At 42.0% G+C, this 24641-nt stretch overlaps 1 protein-coding gene and 4 non-coding genes across 5 annotated transcripts in view; all 5 read left to right on the plus strand.

Moving 5' to 3' along the window:
- The window catches only part of itpr3 (inositol 1,4,5-trisphosphate receptor, type 3), a 123890-nt gene that overhangs the window by 29246 nt on the left and 70003 nt on the right, over positions 1 to 24641 (plus strand). The window contains exons 8-20 of the mRNA XM_047371806.1: positions 296 to 442; positions 1087 to 1182; positions 1756 to 1800; positions 1891 to 2033; positions 4374 to 4473; positions 4680 to 4840; positions 4956 to 5097; positions 7465 to 7629; positions 15145 to 15317; positions 15444 to 15563; positions 16304 to 16385; positions 16593 to 16708; positions 16790 to 17041. Of these exons, the coding sequence (XP_047227762.1) occupies positions 296 to 442; positions 1087 to 1182; positions 1756 to 1800; positions 1891 to 2033; positions 4374 to 4473; positions 4680 to 4840; positions 4956 to 5097; positions 7465 to 7629; positions 15145 to 15317; positions 15444 to 15563; positions 16304 to 16385; positions 16593 to 16708; positions 16790 to 17041 (1742 nt within the window). The remainder of the gene's footprint in view (positions 1 to 295; positions 443 to 1086; positions 1183 to 1755; positions 1801 to 1890; positions 2034 to 4373; positions 4474 to 4679; positions 4841 to 4955; positions 5098 to 7464; positions 7630 to 15144; positions 15318 to 15443; positions 15564 to 16303; positions 16386 to 16592; positions 16709 to 16789; positions 17042 to 24641) is intronic.
- trnak-uuu lies at positions 18525 to 18597 on the plus strand. The gene has a single exon. It is a non-coding gene; the product is annotated as a tRNA-Lys (tRNA).
- trnak-uuu lies at positions 20526 to 20598 on the plus strand. Its single transcript has one exon. It is a non-coding gene; the product is annotated as a tRNA-Lys (tRNA).
- Positions 22830 to 22902, plus strand: trnak-uuu. Its single transcript has one exon. It is a non-coding gene; the product is annotated as a tRNA-Lys (tRNA).
- On the plus strand, positions 24278 to 24350 carry trnak-uuu. The gene has a single exon. It is a non-coding gene; the product is annotated as a tRNA-Lys (tRNA).

The raw sequence follows: 24641 nt of genomic DNA on the forward strand, positions 1-24641 counted from the left end.
AGCTCATACTGTCCACTACAGAAGGTCTGAATGAAGCAGAGCTCATTTTTCCAAACTGAGTCACAAATGCAAATGTTTCCAACAACACTTCACCTACTTCCAATTTGCATGGAGAGGAACAAAAATGCGCCAATGTAAAAACTTCAGCAGTGGTATGAAACCATCTGATTAGATTTTTTCTGCAGAAATGAACCCTGGGAAGCATAGTTCTTGTCTGTCTAACACATTAGAGACAGGAAAAACCTAGCCACTGTTTCTACCTGTCCTTTAACCCTCTAAGCTGTGTGTCTGTCAGGGGGATGTTGTGCGTTTGTTCCACGCTGAGCAGGAAAAGTTTCTGACCTGCGACGAGTACAAAAGCAAGCTGCACGTTTTCCTGCGAACGACTCTGAGGCAGTCAGCAACGTCTGCTACCAGCTCCAACGCCCTCTGGGAGGTCGAGGTACCCACACACACTCGCAAAATGACTGTGTTATACAAACTACATATGACATACAATGACACAAAATAAACACAAACCATAAAAATAACACAAATAAAAAAAGTCAGACAAAAATGCTCAAAAACTTGAAGCTCCATAAATTATTATAAACACATTAACATGAGCATAAACACACTCAACAGGTTATATCTGCATACGTTTACCAGCCACTTTAAGTATTTTATGCTTCTCCTCCTGTCTCTTTTTCTTTCCAGGTCTCTCCTGTTTGTTTTTCAATTCAATTCAATTCAAAGATACTTTATTATTGTTTATTATTTATTGTTTAATTTTGTTGTATAAAAGCCTAAAAATACAAACTAACATAAAAAAAAACCCACGCATTTCTGTTTTATTTTGATGGGAGAAGTTTAAAGAATATCAGGACAAGCTGCTGTTGGTCTAGAGAAGGCAGTGAGACAGCGGTGAGGTGTGAGGTAGGAGTAACAGATGGGTTTAAGATGGTAGTAGGACATCAGGCATTGCTTGAAGATCAGGAACAGAGAGATGTACCACCATAAAGACAAACTTCCATAAACAAAAACCACAAGCACCCATAGACTGACCTTCTCCTTTAAATTCTCTCTGTGTCCTGATTGGTCCATCAGGTTGTCCATCATGATCCGTGCCGTGGGGGGGCAGGGCACTGGAACAGTCTCTACAGATTCAAACACCTGGCAACAGGAAACTACCTGGCTGCAGAGGTAACCACCACAAAAATCACCATATGTTCAGTAAAGTGAAAGAACCTCCTGATCTGACCCACTTCTCTTTACATTTTCCTTCCTGTTATCCAGACTTTCTGTTTTCTTTTAAACTAGTCCTGATCAACAGGTCTCCGAAGGTCTTTCAATTTTCTTCAGACTTTTATCGGTTGTTTTAACTGAACTGTTTGATCCAGAAACACACAATCAGTGCAATAAAAATCAAACCTGGTAACTAAATACACACTGGAGACTCTAAACAACCCAGACGTCAGCACTTTTAAAGCAGTTTGCATCATTAAAGCGGGAAAGAAAACATCCTAAGAAGAGATTTGACCTGTTCTTCAAGAAGCCTGGATAATTATTTCAACTCAGTTTTTGCCTTATATAATGTGTGTCTTTTAATATATGTTCACAATGTTTTAATCTAAAACTGCATTTGTTTCTCCCTCTCACTTAAAATATACAGTATAAAGAATTAGATCTGTCTCAGGAGTTTTGCACAGCACCATTTATTTGTATTTGTATAGTGAGCTGATGGATAAACAAAGTAAGATCCTTTTATTGTTGTAGGAGAACCCGGGGTATAAAGGGGACAATGCTGAGCTGTCGTCCTCAGTGAGTTGCTTCCTTACTGTCATTATTAACACCAGAGGGCATAAGAAATTATAGAATAGAATATTTTGAACAGATCCTCTGTCTCAGCAGATGGACAACAGTCGAAGCAACAAGCGTTCCCACGGCGAGAGGATCAAGTACAAACTGGTGGTGGTGCTTCATGGAAACGATATCGCCTCGCTGTTCGAGCTCGACCCGACCACTCTGCAAAAAACCGACTCCTTCGTTCCTCGGTAAGAAACCTCCAGGAGATGTTTGACATTAAACGTCAGTCTATCATATATATGTGCTGGAGTTACAAAGCCCACATCCCAGAGAGTTGTTATCTCTGAAAACATCTCATCAGTGAGATGCTTGAAACTTCAACTCAACTCGCTTTATTGACTTTTGTTTCCATTTTTAAAATAAATCTCATATCCAATTTATTTTTAATTATCTGAGATTTAATTCACCACAAACTCCTTTCAAATCAACCCAGTACCATCCCATCATATAGTCATAAACAGATCTAATAAGAAGAGTCCAGTTCTACTGTAGGGAGGTTCAATAATATTGCTGTTAATAAATCAGTCTGAGGATCAGTTTAAGGAGTGAATGTTTGTTACATCTTCATCAAACTAAAGGAAATCATTCAGAAATCAACAGAAAACCCCTTCGGCTGAAATGGTAAAAGGCCTGAACTTTATTAAGTCCAAGGACTTTCCACTACAATCATCCTCCCACAAGTCATCCACCCGTTCATCCACCCGTTCACACACCAACAGTGGTGAGCTACAATGTAGCCACAGCTGCCCTAGTGCAGACTGACAGAGGTGAGGCTGCCATACAATCAGAGCCACTGGGCCCTCTAACCACCAGCTGAAATGTAATAATTGATGAGAGCTTAGAATCGATAAATCAAGAAGTAAATTCTAAGCGATTTACTTCTTCTTAATTAATAAAGAAGAAATTAATAATCATAAACTCAACATTCAAATATAATTAAACTGATTAAATACCTGAGACTTAGCCAGAGCTTATTAGTTTCTTAGAAGCTGAAAGTATAATTAGACATAATTCTGATTTGTAATCCTGGCTCTGATTCAAGAAGGATAAGTTGAGAGGAGAAGCGGTTAGGGTTAGTTAGCTAGCCAGCACTAGACAACTGCCACAGAAAAACAGAGAAAGTGCCTTACTTGAGGTCCGACTCATTGCTGCTTCAACTCCAACTGAACCGATCTGGTCCCTGTGGGCGTGCTGGTCCAGTACATGTCTCTCGAAGGGGAACACAATATAAAATATATTACTGAATCAAGCTCAACATATCCCCGCAGTGTGTCTTCTGCTTATCCGTGATTGGGTTGCAGGTCTCTTACATCAGTTTCTTAAAAAGTGAACGCAGCTGGAAAACTTTAACACAGCTGGACAGATGTAATCCTCTCCATTTCTGAGTCTGAAAGCCACCAGTGGTGTCTTGAATTCTCTTGTACTTCCATGGTGGAGTCGAGTAATGTGGCAGTTGGTCAATCAGACTTTGACTAGGGAAGATCGTGAGGTCCGATTAACATTCACAGCGTGACTGAACATGTTTTTCTTTGGGCATTAGAGAGACTCTAAGCTCCACAAATGTATAAAAATAACCCCAAAATATCGTTACTGTATTCATGACTGATGATGTTTCCAGATTCAATCTTCATCATGTTTTTCCAAACACCTTACCTAACAGTGGCTATGAGGTACAAATTCATCATTCGGTTCACATCTGACCCACCTAGACCCACCTCCATCTTTTAGTCTCCCCTGGCCAAAGCTCACATTTCCAGCTGAAGTCCCAGTAGAGTTTACCAGAGCTCATGCTTCCATGTTTGAAGGTAGGAGAAGACTTGGAAAAGCCTTTTTCATGGCACCACTGCCAAACATCTACTGGCATGAAGACATGCTTGTTATGGAGACTTTGTTACCCCTAAATTCTGCTCTTTGCTTTGCTACCGTTTTCTGAAATGTTTTTACCTCCCTCGCCGTCCTCCTCTCTGTCAACATGGATAAAATAATCCTCATCATTCTGTGGGCCAATGACAAAAAAATGGCTCATTGTGTCAAAGTGCCTTGAGACGATATTTGTTGTGAACTGACTCTATATACTTAAAACAGAAATGAATGAAATTGGATCATGGATCATTAATTAGAAGGTCTTATTAACGTAAACATTAAAACGTGCTTTAGTTACATTCATTTTAAAGAAAGGCTTCCTGTAATTGTGACATTTTGTAAAAACATTTATGTCATAAAATTAGATTTTTTATCCTCAACCAAATAAATATTTTCCATCTATCTCCAGCAGTCAGAGGGTGAGAGGCGGATAAACCCTGGACAGATAATTTGCTGCTGTAATAAAAAGATTTATTTTAAAGCTTTTAACACATGTTTACCCGGGGAGACATGTGTATAGTACAGATACTAAGAACAATTTTATTTATCTTTTTTTCAAACAATGAAAAGTGGCAGCGACACCTCATTTCTGTGAAGAATTACATCAAGCAGCTGGAGAAATGGCATAACGTTGAATATAAACGGATAATCGTCTTTTCCTTCAGAAACTCTTATGTTCGGCTGAGACATCTCTGCACCAACACCTGGATCCAGAGCACCAATGTTCCCATCGACGTCGACGAGGAGCGACCTATCAGACTCATGGTGGGTTTTTATTATTTCTGCTCTCTGCTAACCTGTTGGTCATGTTGGATTAAGATGTTAATCAAAGGAAAACTGTTGGAGAGAAAGGGATTTGTATTCTTATTTTATATTCATCAAGGTTTTCATTTGCAGTTTAAACTTAATATATAAAATAAATAACAATGTATATTTCTGCTAATGTTAGACTAACATCTATCCTTCTGCAGTTGGGAACGTGTCCCACTAAAGAAGACAAGGAGGCGTTCGCCATCGTTTCCGTTCCGGTGATGGAGATCCGAGATCTGGACTTTGCCAACGACGCCAGCGCCATGCTGAGCACCATGGTGGACCAGTTTAGCTCCGGCTTCATCAGCCAGAACGACCGCAGGTAAGGTGCCGTAATCCATTGGAAAGGTGGGATCTGTGGAATCACACAGTTTTTTCATCATGTTTTGGTATTCTTGTGAAAGGAGCATTTAGGACTCTCTGCTCTGTGCCTGCAGGTTTGCCATCAAGCTGCTGGAGGACGTGGTTTTCTTCGTGGCTGATGTCACAAACAGCGGCCAGCCGGTTCTGGACGTGACCATGTCCAAACCAAACCGTGAACGGCAGAAACTGATGAGAGAGCAGAATATCTTAAAACAGGTCTGATATCAAAGAACTTTCACTTGTTTCTTTAGATCATCTTAAAACCTTCTCAGACAAGCAACTGCCTTCAGAGCTGAAACTTCAATGAGCAGTCCGATCTCAGATAGAACTCTGGTCCCGAACCGGATCAAACAGCACTTCAGTTCGGAACCAGACCACGGTGTCGAAAATACGGCTTAAAAGCAGAATTTGACATATAAAATAATCAGGAACATAGAGCAGGTCCTGTTTGGTGATGCTTCGGCCCATCTGATGGACACTTGACTTCAGCAGAACTCTAAGCAGAACTTTAACATAAGGTTAAAGGTTAAAGCATGTTTGCTTTGAAATAAATGGAATTATGAAAAATAAAAACTGAATTTGGAAAATATTAAAATTAAATTTGGAACTAATGTCTAAAGGCTTCTGGGTTTAGGCAGCTCAAGGTTCTACCTTCTAAAGGTTCTACCTCAGTTGATAACTGGGTCTTGCTGCATTTGAAGTTCTGTTTATTCATTTTGTTCATTACTGTGTGTAAAATGATGAAGTCTTTATTTGTTGAGGCAAAACAAAAATTAAGCTTCTTGCATTTTACTGTCAGGAATTAGAGCAGCATCTCTGATCTGCACCATCAGCTTCTGGCCACAGATTTTTCTTCTTCCGCTCATCTTCCTACATCTTTGTTTCCATGTTAAGCAGTCTTACAAAGTCATTGGAACAACATATAATTAATATTTCTTCACTTTTCGAACCCACATCTGCGTTACAACAGGAATCTTTCATTTAGACTCGAATCCTGGTTCCCAGTAGCTTTTCCTCTGGTTCTTCTTCCTGGCCATGTCTTCGTATGATGTTCTTTCAGGATAAATGTCATTTTTCTGATGGATGTTTAGGACTTCTCTGGCCTGGTAGAGAGGTCACCTTTAAAGATGCATCCTTCTGAATCAAACTGAACAACCAAACTTACTTTACATGTATTTTTTTTTAAGTAGTTGCATTTGTTTTCATATAAAACCGCCTGCTTCCCATTGTCTCTAAAATAGACAGTTTCAGAGATTTTTGCACAGTACCAATGATTTAGTTTGCTTGTACTCCCCAGAAAATTAAAATAATAAGCAAGTAAAACCTTTTCTATAAAGAACCTTTAAAGACTTGGATCACAAGGTGCTGTGCAGAAGAACACTAAACACATAGTTTATCTAAAGCATTTGTAAAAAGATGAGTTTTTAGCTGCTTTTTAAAAAGCTCAACAGACTCCATGGACCTAAATTTAAAGGGGAGTGAAGTCCAAAGTCCTGGTTCTGCTGCTGAGCAGTTTGCAGCCTTGTATGTGGCAGAACCAGCAGGCCTTGGTCACGTGACCTCAGGAACCTGCTAAGAACATGCAGAGGTAGAAGTTCTGAGATGTATGCCGGCACCTGACCATTCAAAGCCCTTTAAGTGAGAACCAAGATGTTGAAGTGTGCTCTCTGGAGTGGTTGTGGAGCCAATGGAGATGGACAAGTAGCGGTGTGACATGAGAAAACTTTGGTGATTTGATCCAAAGTCTGGCAGCAGCGTTCTGTAGAACCTGCAGATGGTCCAGTGATCCTTAGTTTCAATATCTTATTAAATGTTCCAGACCGCTCAGGTCTTCTGGTTCCAGTCTACTCTGCAGCCACAGAGTCAGAACCAAATTGGAATGTATGAACCTGACTGCTGTGAAGAACCTTGAGACAACATGTGTTGTGAATTGGCGCTATATGAATAAACTGAATTGAATTGAATTGAATTCAAACATGGAGAAGCATCATTCAGTTCTTCTGCTCCACTAATCTGGAACAAACTTTCAGAAAACTGCAGATGAGCCACAATTAACGGTGAAAGAAGGATGACGTTTTCTCTGTTAACATCTATAGACAGGCAGGACGGTGCAGTGTTGGTCGTGGTTCTGATGGTGGTCTGTTGAGGTAATAAGAGAGATGAGCTCCCACTTACGATCATTAGCTGTTACTGAAAGAAAAGGACCAACAGTTTTCTGTGAGTGGCTCCTTCTCTACTCTGAAATGTTGAATTAATGTTTACCACAAACCTCCAAAACACAATCAGTAATTCCTATCTCTGGGAAGACAGGAAGCTTTTTGATGAGTTCTTACTTCTTGCTTAAGATCTTGGAAAAGCTTATGTTTTCAGCTGGAAGAGGGACGCTCACACTGACCTCAAAGGGAAAAACAGATGGATGCATAGAAGTTTTCCTGAAAACTGGAAATCAGTCCAGAGTAGGATCTGAAGAACCTGTTTAACAAACATAAGGGCAATAGTTTGGCAGTGTTTTCTTTCCCTTGGTCTTGGTTTTCTGTAAAGGTCTGGATTAGTCGGTGATGCTGTTTTTGTTTGTGTGTTCAGATCTTTGGCATCCTAAAGGCTCCCTTTAAAGATCGAGGGGAAGATGAGGGACCACTGCTGCGTCTGGAGGAGCTGGCTGACCAGAAGAACGCTCCGTACCAGTACATGCTCCGGCTCTGCTACAGGGTTCTGCGGCACTCACAGGATGACTACCGCAAGAACCAGGTCTGTCTGCTTCTATCAGCTATTGGCTGTCAGGAATCTGTCTGCTTCTTTCCAGAGCAGCAGACGGTACCAGGAAGGAGGTTTGAATACATCCAGGAGATCTATAGGGTACCTGCCATTACTGGACCTAACCACTGATATCTGGGTAAAAGTGCTGCTGCAACACTGAACGATAAATCAGTCCATATTTTCTGGCTCTGGATCTCTGCAGATTCATATGAAACACGATCTAGACAAAGCTAACCTAAATAATTACATTAGAGTAAAAGTATTTCAGCTGCTACAAAAAGAAAACCGGCAAAAGACGAATAGATATAAGAAGCTGAAAAATCAGTGGCTCACTATTATGAAATGAGGAAGAAAAATGAGAATTCGTGTCAAAATGAACTGAGGCAGGTGCGAGCTGGGAACACACTCCTGGACCTTCTCCAGATCAGGCCCACTGCCCAGATGCACACTAACAACCCTAACAGGGTGATCCTTAGATCTTGGAGTTTCTAATAATCATCCTGATGTTCAGAAACAGTAAAAGCTTCTGCTCATATCCTGTGCAGTTAATTAACAACCAGAGACAGGATCCTGCCTGTAGGATCAAGAATCCTACAGTTTTTATTTCAAATTTCCTAACTGTTTCAGACTCATATTTATTTAAAACAGATCTCCCTTTTTTATAACATCATGGACATTTAATTACAAAATATCCCATCTTGAACTACTAGAATAGTGATATCATCTGTAGGTTCCACAAAACACAGTCCTACAGCTGATGTGGTACCGGGCCTTTTGGATCTTGTTCACTTTTTCCAACTCTGTAACCCTTGTGTTTGTTAAATATTTATTGGTGTACCCTGCAGTATTGGCCGATTCTTTAAAACACATTCTGAGGACAGTTTAAATGTGTTGTTTTGGCATTTTAATAAGACCCAGTCAAAACCACAAATTCAGATCAACCTGAATTTAACGGTGCCTAAAATCTGAAAAGCTGTGGAATTGCCCTTTTTGATTTTTAATTGTGTGTCCATTCAGTGAATTCACAAACCAAAATCGGCTGATGATTTGGCAGATGAAAGATAAATCTTCTTTGGGCTGCAGTGGTGCCTTGCAGTTGGAAGGTCCGGGTACCAATCCTGGCCAGGGGTCAAGCATGCTCTGCCTGTACGTGGGTTCTCTCACCGGGTACTCTGGCTTCCTCCCACAGTCTAAAAACATGACTGTTAGGTTTATTGGTCTTTCTAAATTACATTTAGGTTGTTACATTCATGGTTGTTTGTCACTGTTTCGCTATGGTGGACCGGCCACCTGTCCAGGGTGTACCCCGCCTCTCTTCTAGTGACCCCTCCGCAACCCTGTGGGGACAAGCAGGTAAAGACAGTGGATGGATGGATTAAAATCCTCCTTAATTGTTAATAACTATTAGATTTTAGTCCTTTAAAGGAATATAGGTGAGAAATAAATCTGGAAAATCAAAAATCTTTCAATAATGTTTTATTTTTAAATTGTTATCCAGACCTGGAAATAGGAACCATAGAAATATGAAAGAGAGAGAGAAGACAGAGAGAGAAACAAACCGCAGATAATTCGAAGTGATTTACATGATGACAAACACATTTTTAAAAAGTAAATTGCAGTGGCATGAGAAAGGAAAGTAAAGTAAAGTAAAGAATCGTTGGCCTAAATATTGAATTTAATGACCTTAAGTTTATTCAAATCATAAGACTAAATGAACCACTTGCAAGACAATTTACATCCCATTAACTGATTGAATCACTGATTGGTCCAGATTTTTTCACCATAAAATCATACGTTTCTCCTTGGGGAGGAGGTAATTCCTTAGACCTGTTCTGACCCACTACGTGTCTGAGAATATTCCATTAAAATTTGTCTACGTCTGGACCAAGAGTCGGAGCCTTCTCAGCGCTCTGTAACCTTCCCCCTAACTATTGTTAGGAGAGCCCAGCTCAGCCACGGTCAGCCGTGGAGGAGTCTTCTGCAGTGAACTGCTTCTCAATGCACACAGCAAGGTCTGCCGCGCTCAATTCTACGGTGGAAACTCCCAAATCACCTTTGTCCCCAGTAGAATGTTCTAATTTTAAACATTTAATTTAATTAGCAGGACTTTTTAAACTTTTATCACACACTTAAACACATTTTCTTTTACCAAACCTTTGGCTAAAGTTTCTACATTTGGCCCTGTGTTGCCCATATCACCAGGTCTGGAACCAGTAGGTGGTTATGTTTTCCACTTTCATGCAGAACCATGATCTTCTCGCTGTAAAAATAAATGGGACACAGTGACAACATGCAGTTCGGTAATGTTGTAGATCAGCATGACTGTTGAGATTTAATAATTACAACATATTTGGGCAACCATGGTGATGGTGGCAGGGGTTCATCTTGTAACCGGTGGGTTGCTGGTTCAAGCCCCCTGCTATATCTGTCTCAGTCGTTGTGTCCTTGGGCAAGACACTTCACCTGTCTTGCCTGCTGATGGTGGTCAGAGGGCTTGTTGGTGCCTGTGTATGGCAGCCTCACTTCTGTCAGTCTGCTCCAGGGCAGCTGTGGTTACAGTGTAGCTCGTCAGTGTGTGTATGAATGGGTGAATGTAGTTTGGGGTCTCTGGGGACTTGATAAAGCGTTATGCAAGTACAAGCCATTTACCACATTTGATTTGTTTGTAGTTATATTTCATTTTAAGCCCAGTTAGAAGCTCACAGCTCCTTGTGTTTCTGGTTGTTTTTTAAATTAACTAGAAAGTTTCACCTGCTGTGGAGCTCGGCAGATTTCCAGCATCAGTTACCGTGGTGATGGGGACAAAAAGATGTTTTTGATTTTTGTGTCCTGTCCAGCTCAGAGTTGTTGCCTGAGTGCCAAGAAAAAGCTTAACAGATTTACTTTCACAAGTAGAGCATTACAGCTAACCCTTTAAAGCTCTGATATTTATGAAATAAACTTTATTAGAAAGTGCTTTCGGATTATTTCAATTGTTACGGACAAAGAGACAGAAATGAAAAAAAATAAGAAAAAAAATAAGATGCACGAAACTGGTTCTTAGAGTCTCTAGAAGTCTTGAATTGAATTGAATTGAATTAAATGCCACTCAATATAGAACATCTGTGTATTTGTTAACACCTAAATCTAAACACCTGTGGGTCTGAGTGTGAGCGTGCTTGTGTATACAAGGTTTCTCCATAAAAATATGCAATAGCGAGTGTGAGGAGCCACAGACCTGCCCCCCTGGACCCGGGACAGATACGGAGGAGATCTGAGCCACAGACATCCGAAGGCACCCCAGAGCACAGGAACCCCAGAAGAACCACCGCCGGGACTACCACAACCCCCACAGAGAAGAGCAGGGGAGAGTCTCAGGGGAACCACCCAGTAGCCACAGTGCTACTGGGTGGTTCCCAGTAGCACTGTGCAGATTGCATCCAGTCAGTGACTTGTAGCATTCACTCCTCCTGGATGAGCATGTAGAGACAGTGGACAGTCACTGGCGTTGACTTTGCAGCAATCCCTCATACTGAGCATGCATGTAGCGACAGTGGAGAGGAAAAACTCCTTTTTAACAGGAAGAAACCTCCAGCAGAACCAGAACCAGGCTCAGTATGAGCGGCCATCTGTCACGACCAACTGGGGGTTTGAGAGATCAGAGCAGAGACACAAAGGGAACACAGAAGCACTGATCCAGGAGTACTTTCTATGGGAAGGAAAAGTAAATGTTAATGGATGTAGCTCCTTTAGTCATTTCATCTAGAAAGAAAGAACAGATAAACTCTGAGCCAGTTTTCAAGGTTAGAGTCTGAAAGAGAGAACATAGAGTTAGTCACAGTAACAGATCAATCAATTGGCATGTCTAGGACAGAGAAAGGGTTACCTGAAAGACAGGGCCATGTGGATCATCTGTAGAAGGTGAGCATTAAGTTGTTGCCAGCAGAAGCTTGGACGATTCCCCCCTCCAGAAAGGTGTCACGGGTAGACACAGAGTCAGGCCAGGTGTAGTTTCTAGGAAGAGAAAAGAGAGAGAACATAAAGTTAAAAACTGAAATAACAGCAAATGATGCAAAATTGGAGAGTAGTATGAGAATGTAGCAAAGAGGGTGAAAATGGTCATTATGTCCTCCAACAGCCTAAGCCTATAGCAGCATAACTACAGTGATAGCCCAGGATAAACTAAGCCACTCTAACTATAAGCTTTATCAAAAAGGAAAGTTTTAAGCCTAGCCTTAAAAGTAGACAGTTTGTCCATCTAGAGCCCAATGATGGTCATTGTTATACTAAAAACCACAACGATTCGGATACCTCTCTGTCAGATTGAATATAACCATTGGAAAAGAGAAGGGGTCATACAGGTAGCAGAAATGGAGGGTGTGTTTGCACCTCAACCATAACTGAGCAGTCAGGCTCAACCTGACTCCCCCTTAGTAAGGGGGAGTCAGGTTGAGCCACTCTAACTATAAGCTTTATCAAAAAGGAAAGTTTTAAGCCTAGCCTTAAAAGTAGACAGGGTGTCTGCCTCACGGACTAAAACTGGAAGCTGGTTCCACAGGAGAGGAGCCTGATAACTAAAGGATCTGCCTCCCATTCTACTTCTAGAGACTCTAGGAACCACCAGTAAACCTGCAGTCTGAGAACAAAGTGCTCTGTTAGGAACATGTGGACCAATCAGATCTCTGATGTATGATGGAGCTAGATCATTAAGGGCTTTATATGTGAGGAGGAGAATTTTAAATTCTATTCTGGATTTAACAGGGAGCCAATGAAGGGAAGCTAAAATAGGAGAAATATGATCTCTCTTTTTAATTTTCATCAGAACTCTTGCTGCAACATTTTGAATCAGCTGAAGGTTTTTAACTGCATTTTGTGGACATCTTGATAGTAAAGAATTACAATAGTCCAGCCTTGAAGTAACAAATGCGTGGGCTAGTTTTTCAGCGTCACTCCTGGACAGGATATTTCTAATTTTGGCAATGTTCTGGAGATGAAAGAAGGAAATCCTAGAAACCTGTTTAATATGGGATTTAAATGACATGTCCTGGTCAAAAATAACACCAAGGTTTTTTACTTTATTATCAGAGGTCAATTTAATACCATCCAGGTTAAGTGATTGACTAAGCAGTTGCTTTTTTAAAGACTCCGGTCCAAAGACAACAACTTCTGTCTTGTCTGAATTTAGAAGCAAAAAATTTAAAGTCATCCAAGTTTTTATATCTTCAAGACATGCTTGTAGTCTATCTATCTGGTTGGGTTCATCAGGATTTATGGATAAGTAAAGCTGAGTATCATCAGCGTAACAGTGAAAATGTATCCTATGCTGCCTGATAATTTTACCTATTGGAAGCATATATATAGTAAAAGCGATGAGCCCACATGCCCCGCCGGCAGCCGTCTACGCCTCCCGGGACATATCACTCCCTAAGTATAGACACAACAAAGCCCAGGGGTCCAGGCCCTGGCAAGCAGCCACCAGGAGTGAGCCAGCACACAACAAAGCACCCAGCCCCGGACATCGAGAACCACAGGTACACCAGCGGGCAGAGACACAAACCACCAGCAGGTAGTGTGGCGTCGAGGAAATAGGCCCCACATTTGATGGGGGGCCTAAACTGATCCAGGAGAGGGAGCAGTCCAAGACCAAACCTGACACAAAATACAGGCACACAAAGTCACAATCACACATTCCCACCCTTATGCGTACACATAAAAACACTCACACCCACACACCCAACGTTAAGACAAACAACAATGGATGTCGTACCTTCACTCACACTCCCGTCATACATACTCTATACTCCAAGGTCCAGGTGCCAATACCCCATAGGGGCAACCGGACCCAGGAGGTGGTCCCCTTCCCTCCGGGGGTGGAGACAGGCAGACAGCACCTGAACCTGGTTCGGGCTAGCCCGGGCTCGTGCCTGAAGCTGAGCGATCCCGACCCCCCGCCCCGACCCCAGTCCCCAACAACCCCCTCCTCATCCCAAGAGGGGACCATGTACAAAAGAGAGGTCTACATGGTCCAAACAAACCCGCCAACCAGAGCCGCCACATAATGAAATAGTCCCAACTCCCCAATGAATTCCGATCCTAACCCAATGAACCACCCACCCCCAATGAACCCCAACAGGAATTTCGCCACAGGGCCACACCCAACCATGACACACATATCGAATACATGCCCCCAAACCCAGACGCCATGAATGCCACACCCCTGCAACCACACAGATACACCACATCACTGCCACTGCAACGATAGCCCAGGGAGAAACAATATCCAGCTGAGCTGTACAAGCTACAGCCCCCCACGCCACCCTCTAGCCCGCCGCCTTGATCCCCCCACCGGACACAACAGCCAGCAGAGCTGCACACCGCCAAGCCCGCCCAACCATCCGGCCAGCGCCAGCAGCCCCGGCCTGAGAGGGAAACATGCACCAGCCAGGTAACCGGGCTGGGCAGGCCAACGTCTATGGCCAAGCACAACCCACCAGCCGCCCTAGTGCAGGCACAAGACATGCTCCACCGCCCCACCCACCTGACCACCAGCTGCCGTCTGGCACCCGGCCAGGGGCCAGAGCCACAGAAGGAAGCATTGGAGAAAGGCCACCACAGCACGCCAAGGACCAGGGAACCCGCCAACCCCACATCCAAACCCTGGAGGTGCCCTAGGATGCCGGACACCCACCCTCCCGCACGGTACACCACGCTGCACCAAGCAGGCAAGCCAGCCCCTCCACCAAAGCGAAGCCACATCTCAATCAACACTTCCCGGCCAAGTCCCCCTCGCTGGAGCCCAGTGCCCCCCAAACCGTCGGACCGGGGACCGAAGCCAGGAACCGAGATCCAAGGAAATCCAAGCAATCCCAAGAGAGCCGAAAAGCCAGCCCCAGGACCAGACAACCCCCAAGACCTGCACCCTACCCCTAGCCCAGATCCCAACCAAAAGGCCCTCTCCCAGCCTCCGTCCTCAGACAACAAACAGCAAACAGGGGTTTGAAAAGACCCCAAGCCTACCTCTGCCAGCTCAAATGTGTTGTTGATGTGTGTTGTTGCAGTGTCCTGCATTTAAAAAGAAAAACAAGTGGGAAGGGTCTATTTAAAAGTGCTTCTTCATTTAATCTCCTCACTAATAACAGCTCAACTTTGAGTCTTCTTAAATCTTTAATGGCCTTCAGACCAAAGAGTGTTGTTGCGAGGGTGACCTGGTAGTGCTTATATGTGGTGTGTTCACTAATCTGTAATCTGAAAAGGCAACAGGTCAGTCTCCATTCAGGGCTGATCAAGCTACAAATAGACCAATTCCGTTCATCAGCAAAATTGCTTGGTGCATTTCTACAGTTGATCTTAAACTGGGCCCTAAGGTTTTGTTTTCTAAGTTATTGGCAGAAGTTCAAATCTTCATCTCCATGGCCATGGTGCTGTTAGAAATGTAAAAAGTCATGGTCATGATGGAATCTGCTGTTTATGAAAGGACCTTCATCACGACTAACTGCATCTCTTTGTCACCCCCTTCCATCCCTGCAGGAGCACATAGCAAAGCAGTTTGGAGTGATGCAGAGTCAGATCGGCTATGACATCCTGGCTGAAGATACCATCACTGCCCTACTTCATAACAACCGCAAACTACTGGAGAAGCACATCACCAAGACCGAGGTGGAGACCTTCGTCAGCCTTGTGCGCAAGAACCGAGAGCCCAGGTACACAAGAGAGGCAGAACTGATCCATTCTGAAAAAAACAAAACCAATGGGTGGGAATTTGTAATTTCCACCCCTGTTTCTATGACTAACTTTGTATTCATTTATGATTGTTCGTGTTTCTGCAGGTTTCTGGACTACCTCTCTGATTTGTGTGTGTCCAACAATGTGGCCATCCCCGTCACCCAGGAACTGATCTGTAAATGTGTGCTGGAACCCAAAAACCAGGACATTCTCATCCAGACGGAGTGAGTCAGAACCAAAAACTGGAGGGAATTTCAATTTAAATCCTCTCAGTCTCTTAATTTGTTTATCACAAATACTCCTAATTTGAAAGAAGTAAAAACTGTCATGAGTGGAGTCTCTCTGCAGAACATGTCCACTGTTGCTTTAAAGACTGCATATATTTTGAGAAGCCCCTCGACTGACTGGAGCCTTCAGTTGGGGGGTGGAGTCAAACTGGATAGACTCCAACCTTTGACCCCAAAGCCTTTGACCCTGCTTGCAAATTACAAAGATGTGAAGATTAATCCATTTGTACAAATACAAGCATGGAATCAGCAGCTGTAATTAGTTTCAGTTTTTGAATACAATCCAGATGCATCAGTTTTAGCTTGTTTGCATCAATACAATCTAATCTGTTCAGATGAAAGATGAGCCATATGTTTGTAGTGGAAGGAACTACTGTAGGCAGTGTTGTGCCAGTTCAATCTAAACAGAAACTAGTTCTAAATTCAGCTCAACCAACTTAAAATGAACATGCTAACATAATTAATCCTCCAGTGGCAGCACGAATAGGTGGATAGAGAATGGATGGCTAATTTACTATGTTGGATTATATATTATATTTGGCAAACCTGCCTCCTATTCTTTTCATCTCAGCTGTCACAGCAGCAGGAGACAACAATGATATTATAACAGGCATTAGAATTTAAATGTTGTTAAACAGTATTTTAATGATAAAACATTTATGTTGTTTTGGTTTCAGGCGACGTGTGCCAAAAGAGGCATCCCCTGGAGGTGTTCGGGGAGAATACATGGGCATGGACGACTATGGAGATGAGGATGAGGTGGGCCTGTGTGACAATTTATTCAGCGGAACCAAAAATTAGATAGTGAAAAGTTGGAAAGCAAACAAATTAAACTTAAAAAGCCCTGCAGCACAAATTTCAACTGTCCCCTTTTTTTAAATCTGTGGTTAAGTACCTTCATTGTTTCATGAGGTGGTCAAACAAAGAGTTCAAATCTTTGTGTAAAAATCAGGCTCTTTTGTTCAGGTCTGGCTGATGTGGACAGATAAAACCAATGAGAGACAGGAGAAAAGCATCAGGCAGCTCGCCCAGGAAGCAAGACAAGGAAACGCTCATGATGAAAATGTCCTCACCTACTACAGGTACGTCTTCACATGGAGTACTTTTACAGAGAGAACATGGAAGCCCTACATGTATGCATATTGTCTCAATTGTCTTTTCAGGTACCAGCTGAAGCTCTTCGCTCGAATGTGTCTGGACCGTCAGTATCTAGCTATAGATGAGATATCCAAACAACTGGATGTGGAACTCATCTTCCTCTGCATGATGGATGAGATGCTGCCTTTTGACCTTCGGGCTTCTTTCTGTCGCCTCATGTTGCATGCCCATGTAGACCGAGACCCTCAAGAGCTTGTGACACCGGTCAAGTTTGCACGGCTCTGGACTGAGATACCGACCTCCATCACCATCAAAGAGTTAGTAGATTTTCATATTTTTGTCAATCTTTTTGAAGGAATATTTTTTATTTTTACATAAAACCACTCCAATGTGCAGTGCATAGAAACTAAACTATACTTCTGAGCATTTTGAAAGTTGACAGTGTCATAAAAAAGACCATAGTGAAAATATGGAGAAAATTAGTAACAAGAGGTTATTTTATTCCAGTCTTGTTGGGGATTTGTAAACATCAGTGGTGTTAGCTTCAAAAGTCCAAACAACAGTCAGAAAACTTTTGTGTAAACCCGTAACAGTGTGGTTATGTTTACGCAGAAAAAAGCTGTTCTTTTTGTATAACTCAATAATTGCTGTCTCTGCAGTGGTGCAGATGCTGTGTTGCAAATAGCTTAAGAAACCACTAGACAGGGCTGTCCAACTGTTGATGTTTTAAATTAACACAGTGACCTCAGGGATCTAGCACACAGAAACTAAATCAATTGGAAATGTAGGGTGGGTCCAGACCTAAAGCAGACAAAAGAAGTTTAATCTAATCTCAAATGGACAAGCAGCCAGTGGAGGGAGGATAAAACGGGGGGGGGGGGGATGTCCTTGCCTCAGAAGGTGTCAGTTAAAATATGCGAAGCTGTATTTTAGACCAATTGAAGCCTGTTGAGAAAGACACCAGTAAGACTACCACCAGTGCATAAAGAAGATGTGCACTCCAGTAACATAAACAATTGTTTCCATGTTTTGTGTATTATTGTGAAGTTCAGCTCCACAAAGAGTCCTCATAGTTGGAATCTTACAAATAACTTTTTAAGTTGCTGCACGTTAAAGCATTTACACTGAGGTTGTTTTTTCTGTAAAAACCAGAGGTGTTACATTGATAACTGAGTAAGAAGTATTGCACCATTACATGAAGAAAATGTTAATGTGCACAACGGTGGTATGAAAGGTCATTGTCATGCGAAATGTAAAGTCAGTTTCGCACAATAGTCAGGTTTACACGATACAACGTGAGCCAAATCTAGAGTTTAGCTACTTTCTACATCTTTCTCGCAGCATTCCTCTTGTCGCTGATCTCCCAAAAATTGCTCGAAGGTACCAAATAGAAGTTGAAATGGTGTATTTGGTGAACACTAAAGACCTTCTTCTACATCTGAAGCAGTGCCATTGCTGCATTATTTCAGGTACCGTTGTCTTCCAAAAGCCCATCCACAGCGTATTTACAAACAGTAGCCTAAGCTAAGTCTAGAGTCATGGCACTTCACAAAGAGTCCTCATAGTTGGAATCTTACAAAGAACTTTTTAAGTTGCTGCACGTTAAAGCATTTACACTGAGGTTGTTTTTTCTGTAAAAACCAGAGGTGTTTCATTGATAACTGAGTAAGCAGTATTGCACCAGTACATGAAGAAAATGTTAATGTGCACAATGGTGCCATGAAAGGTCGTTGTCATGTCTCGTTTTGTACAGATAATGTTTTCTGCGTATCAAGCGGTTTTCAGTTAGCACCTTTCAGAGCCTGGGTAGCTCAGTCGGTAGAGCATCAGACTTTTAATCTGAGGGCCCAGGGTTCAAGTCCCTGTTCAGGGGTTAGTGCTTTGTTCCCTATTTGGACTGTAGAAGCAAGAGGGAACATTGCTAAACAATAGCATAAGCTGTTACACCATTTATGATGCAAAGAGTCTAGATTTCTGTTATCGGTCAAGAAACTTTATAAACTGCTGCATTTTAACACATCTATAGTGTTCAAGTACCTGTTCAGGCATTAGTGCTTTGTTCCCATGGCTTAAGGATAAGAATTGCCAATGGGTTTTCCTAAAATAATAGCCCACAGTGGGTATGAATATGTCTTAGTAGCATAGGCCTCCTCTGTGTTCTGTACACCAGTACATGAAGAAAGTGTTAATGTGCACAACGGTGGTATGAAAGGTCATTGTCGTGCGAAATGTAAAGGCAGCTTCACACAATGGTCAAGTTTACACGAGACAGCGTGAGCCAAATCTAGGATGACAGATACCTTCATGGCTTAAGGATAAGAATTGTCAATGGGCTTGCCTAAAATAATAGTCCACAGTGGGTGTGAATATGTCTTAGTAGCATAGGCCTCCTCTGTATTCTGTACACCATTACATGACAAAAATGTTAATGTGCACAACGGTGGTATGAAAGGTCATTGTAGTGCGAAATGTAAAGGCAGCTTCACACAATGGTCAAGTTTACACGAGACAGCATGAGCCAAATCTAGGATGACAGATACCTTCATGGCTTAAGGATAAGAATTGTCAATAGGTTTGCCTAAAATAATAGTCCACAGTGGGTGTGAATATGTCTTAGTAGCATAGGCCTCCTCTGTGTCTTGTACACCAGTACATGAAGAAAATGTTAATGTGCCATGAAAGGTCGTTGTCATGCGAAATGTAAAGTCAGTTTCGCACAATAGTCAGGTTTACACGATACAACGTGAGCCAAATCTAGAGTTTAGCTACTGTCTACATCATTCTCGCAGAATTCCTCTTGTCGCTGATCTCCCAAAAATTAATCGAAGGTAGCTAATAGAAGTTGAAATGGTGTATTTGGTGAACACTAAAGACCTTCTTCTACATCTGAAGCAGTGCCATTGCTGCATCAAATCAGGTACCCTTGTCTTCCAAAAGCCCATCCACAGCGTATTTACAAACAGTAGCCTAAGCTAAGTCTAGAGTCATGGCACTTCACAAAGAGTCCTCATAGTTGGAATCAGATTCACACAATGGTCAAGTTTACACGAGACAGCGTGAGCCAAATCTAGGATGACAGATACCTTCATGGCTTAAGGATAAGAATTGTCAATGGGCTTGCCTAAAATAATAGTCCACAGTGGGTGTGAATATGTCTTAGTAGCGTAGGCCTCCTCTGTATTCTGTACACCATTACATGAAGAAAATGTTAATGTGCACAACGGTGGTATGAAAGGTCACTGTCATGCGAAATGTAAAGTCAGTTTCGCACAATAGTCAGGTTTACACGATACAACGTGAGCCAAATCTAGAGTTTAGCTACTTTCTACATTATTCTCGCAGCATTCCTCTTGTCGCTGATCTCCCAAAAATTGCTCGAAGGTACCAAATAGAAGTTGAAATGGGGTATTTGGTGAACACTAAAGACCTTCTTCTACATCTGAAGCAGTGCCATTGCTGCATCATTTCAGTTACCGTTGTCTTCCAAAAGCCCATCCACAGCGTATTTACAAACAGTAGCCTAAGCTAAGTCTAGAGTCATGGCACTTCACAAAGAGTCCTCATAGTTGGAATCTTACAAAGAACTTTTTAAGTTGCTGCACGTTAAAGCATTTACACTGAGGTTGTTTTTTCTGTAAAAACCAGAGGTGTTTCATTGATAACTGAGTAAGCAGTATTGCACCAGTACATGAAGAAAATGTTAATGTGCACAATGGTGCCATGAAAGGTCGTTGTCATGTCTCGTTTTGTACAGATAATGTTTTCTGCGTATCAAGCGGTTTTCAGTTAGCACCTTTCAGAGCCTGGGTAGCTCAGTCGGTAGAGCATCAGACTTTTAATCTGAGGGCCCAGGGTTCAAGTCCCTGTTCAGGCGTTAGTGCTTTGTTCCCTATTTGGACTGTAGAAGCAAGAGGGAACATTGCTAAACAGTAGCATAAGCTGTTTCACCAGTTATGATGCAAAGAGTCTAGATTTCTGTGATTGGTCATGAAACTTAATAAACTCCTTCACTTTAACACATCAATAGTGTTCAAGTACCTGTTCAGGCATTAGTGCTTTGTTCCCATGGCTTAAGGATAAGAATTGTCAATGGGCTTTCCTAAAATAATAGTCCACAGTGGGTGTGAATATGTCTTAGTAGCATAGGCCTCCTCTGTGTCTTGTACACCAGTACATGAAGAAAATGTTAATGTGCCATGAAAGGTCGTTGTCATGCGAAATGTAAAGGCAGTTTCGCACAATAGTCAAGTTTACACAAGACAGCGTGAGCCACATCTAGAGTTTAGCTACTTTCGACGTCATTCTCGCGGCATTCCTCTTGTCGCTGATCTCCCAAAAATTGCTCGAAGGTACCAAATAGAAGTTGAAATGGGGTATTTGGTGAACACTAAAGACCTTCTTCTACATCTGAAGCAGTGCCATTGCTGCATCATTTCAGGTACCGTTGTCTTCCAAAAGCCCATCCACAGCGTATTTACAAACAGTAGCCTAAGCTAAGTCTAGAGTCATGGCACTTCACAAAGAGTCCTCATAGTTGGAATCAGCTTCACACAATGGTCAAGTTTACACGAGACAGCGTGAGCCAAATCTAGGATGACAGATACCTTCATGGCTTAAGGATAAGAATTGTCAATGGGCTTGCCTAAAATAATAGTCCACAGTGGGTGTGAATATGTCTTAGTAGCATAGGCCTCCTCTGTATTCTGTACACCATTACATGAAGAAAATGTTAATGTGCACAACGGTGGTATGAAAGGTCATTGTAGTGCGAAATGTAAAGGCAGCTTCACACAATGGTCAAGTTTACACGAGACAGCATGAGCCAACTCTAGGATGACAGATACCTTCATGGCTTAAGGATAAGAATTGTCAATAGGTTTGCCTAAAATAATAGTCCACAGTGGGTGTGAATATGTCTTAGTAGCATAGGCCTCCTCTGTGTCTTGTACACCAGTACATGAAGAAAATGTTAATGTGCCATGAAAGGTCATTGTCATGCGAAATGTAAAGGCAGTTTCGCACAATAGTCAGGTTTACACAAGACAGCGTGAGCCACATCTAGAGTTTAGCTACTTTCTACATCATTCTCGCAGCATTCCTCTTGTCGCTTATCTCCCAAAAATTGCTCGAAGGTACCAAATAGAAGTTGAAATGGGGTATTTGGTGAACACTAAAGACCTTCTTCTACATCTGAAGCAGTGCCATTGCTGCATCATTTCAGGTACCGTTGTCTTCCAAAAGCCCATCCACAGCGTATTTACAAACAGTAGCCTAAGCTAAGTCTAGAGTCATGGCACTTCACAAAGAGTCCTCATAGTTGGAATCAGCTTCACACAATGGTCAAGTTTACACGAGACAGCGTGAGCCAAATCTAGAATGACAGATACCTTCATGGCTTAAGGATAAGAATTGTCAATGGGCTTGCCTAAAATAATAGTCCACAGTGGGTGTGAATATGTCTTAGTAGCATAGACCTCCTCTGTATTCTGTACACCATTACATGAAGAAAATGTTAATGTGCACAACGGTGGTATGAAAGGTCATTGTCATGCGAAATGTAAAGTCAGTTTCGCACAATATTCAGGTTTACACGATACAACGTGAGCCAAATCTAGAGTTTAGCTACTTTCTACATCATTCTCGCAGCATTCCTCTTGTCGCTGATCTCCCAAAAATTGCTTGAAGGTACCAAATAGAAGTTGAAATGGGGTATTTGGTGAACACTAAAGACCTTCTTCTACATCTGAAGCAGTGCCATTGCTGCATCATTTCAGGTACCGTTGTCTTCCAAAAGCCCATCCACAGCGTATTTACAAACAGTAGCCTAAGCTAAGTCTAGAGTCATGGCACTTCACAAAGAGTCCTCATAGTTGGAATCTTACAAAGAACTTTTTAAGTTGCTGCACGTTAAAGCATTTACACTGAGGTTGTTTTTTCTTTAAAAACCAGAGGTGTTTCATTGATAACTGAGTAAGCAGTATTGCACCAGTACATGAAGAAAATGTTAATGTGCACAATGGTGCCATGAAAGGTCGTTGTCATGTCTCGTTTTGTACAGATAATGTTTTCTGCGTATCAAGCGGTTTTCAGTTAGCACCTTTCAGAGCCTGGGTAGCTCAGTCGGTAGAGCATCAGACTTTTAATCTGAGGGCCCAGGGTTCAAGTCCCTGTTCAGGGGTTAGTGCTTTGTTCCCTATTTGGACTGTAGAAGCAAGAGGGAACATTGCTAAACAATAGCATAAGCTGTTACACCATTTATGATGCAAAGAGTCTAGATTTCTGTTATCGGTCAAGAAACTTTATAAACTGCTGCATTTTAACACATCTATAGTGTTCAAGTACCTGTTCAGGCATTAGTGCTTTGTTCCCATGGCTTAAGGATAAGAATTGCCAATGGGTTTTCCTAAAATAATAGCCCACAGTGGGTATGAATATGTCTTAGTAGCATAGGCCTCCTCTGTGTTCTGTACACCAGTACATGAAGAAAGTGTTAATGTGCACAACGGTGGTATGAAAGGTCATTGTCGTGCGAAATGTAAAGGCAGCTTCACACAATGGTCAAGTTTACACGAGACAGCGTGAGCCAAATCTAGGATGACAGATACCTTCATGGCTTAAGGATAAGAATTGTCAATGGGCTTGCCTAAAATAATAGTCCACAGTGGGTGTGAATATGTCTTAGTAGCATAGGCCTCCTCTGTATTCTGTACACCATTACATGACAAAAATGTTAATGTGCACAACGGTGGTATGAAAGGTCATTGTAGTGCGAAATGTAAAGGCAGCTTCACACAATGGTCAAGTTTACACGAGACAGCATGAGCCAAATCTAGGATGACAGATACCTTCATGGCTTAAGGATAAGAATTGTCAATAGGTTTGCCTAAAATAATAGTCCACAGTGGGTGTGAATATGTCTTAGTAGCATAGGCCTCCTCTGTGTCTTGTACACCAGTACATGAAGAAAATGTTAATGTGCCATGAAAGGTCGTTGTCATGCGAAATGTAAAGTCAGTTTCGCACAATAGTCAGGTTTACACGATACAACGTGAGCCAAATCTAGAGTTTAGCTACTTTCTACATCTTTCTCGCAGCATTCCTCTTGTCGCTGATCTCCCAAAAATTGCTCGAAGGTACCAAATAGAAGTTGAAATGGTGTATTTGGTGAACACTAAAGACCTTCTTCTACATCTGAAGCAGTGCCATTGCTGCATCATTTCAGGTACCGTTGTCTTCCAAAAGCCCATCCACAGCGTATTTACAAACAGTAGCCTAAGCTAAGTCTAGAGTCATGGCACTTCACAAAGAGTCCTCATAGTTGGAATCTTACAAAGAACTTTTTAAGTTGCTGCACGTTAAAGCATTTACACTGAGGTTGTTTTTTCTGTAAAAACCAGAGGTGTTTCATTGATAACTGAGTAAGCAGTATTGCACCAGTACATGAAGAAAATGTTAATGTGCACAATGGTGCCATGAAAGGTCGTTGTCATGTCTCGTTTTGTACAGATAATGTTTTCTGCGTATCAAGCGGTTTTCAGTTAGCACCTTTCAGAGCCTGGGTAGCTCAGTCGGTAGAGCATCAGACTTTTAATCTGAGGGCCCAGGGTTCAAGTCCCTGTTCAGGGGTTAGTGCTTTGTTCCCTATTTGGACTGTAGAAGCAAGAGGGAACATTGCTAAACAATAGCATAAGCTGTTACACCATTTATGATGCAAAGAGTCTAGATTTCTGTTATCGGTCAAGAAACTTTATAAACTGCTGCATTTTAACACATCTATAGTGTTCAAGTACCTGTTCAGGCATTAGTGCTTTGTTCCCATGGCTTAAGGATAAGAATTGCCAATGGGTTTTCCTAAAATAATAGCCCACAGTGGGTATGAATATGTCTTAGTAGCATAGGCCTCCTCTGTGTTCTGTA

The sequence above is a fragment of the Girardinichthys multiradiatus genome, chromosome 1 (assembly GCF_021462225.1).
Source record: "Girardinichthys multiradiatus isolate DD_20200921_A chromosome 1, DD_fGirMul_XY1, whole genome shotgun sequence".
In the NCBI taxonomy this organism is placed as follows: domain Eukaryota; kingdom Metazoa; phylum Chordata; class Actinopteri; order Cyprinodontiformes; family Goodeidae; genus Girardinichthys; species Girardinichthys multiradiatus.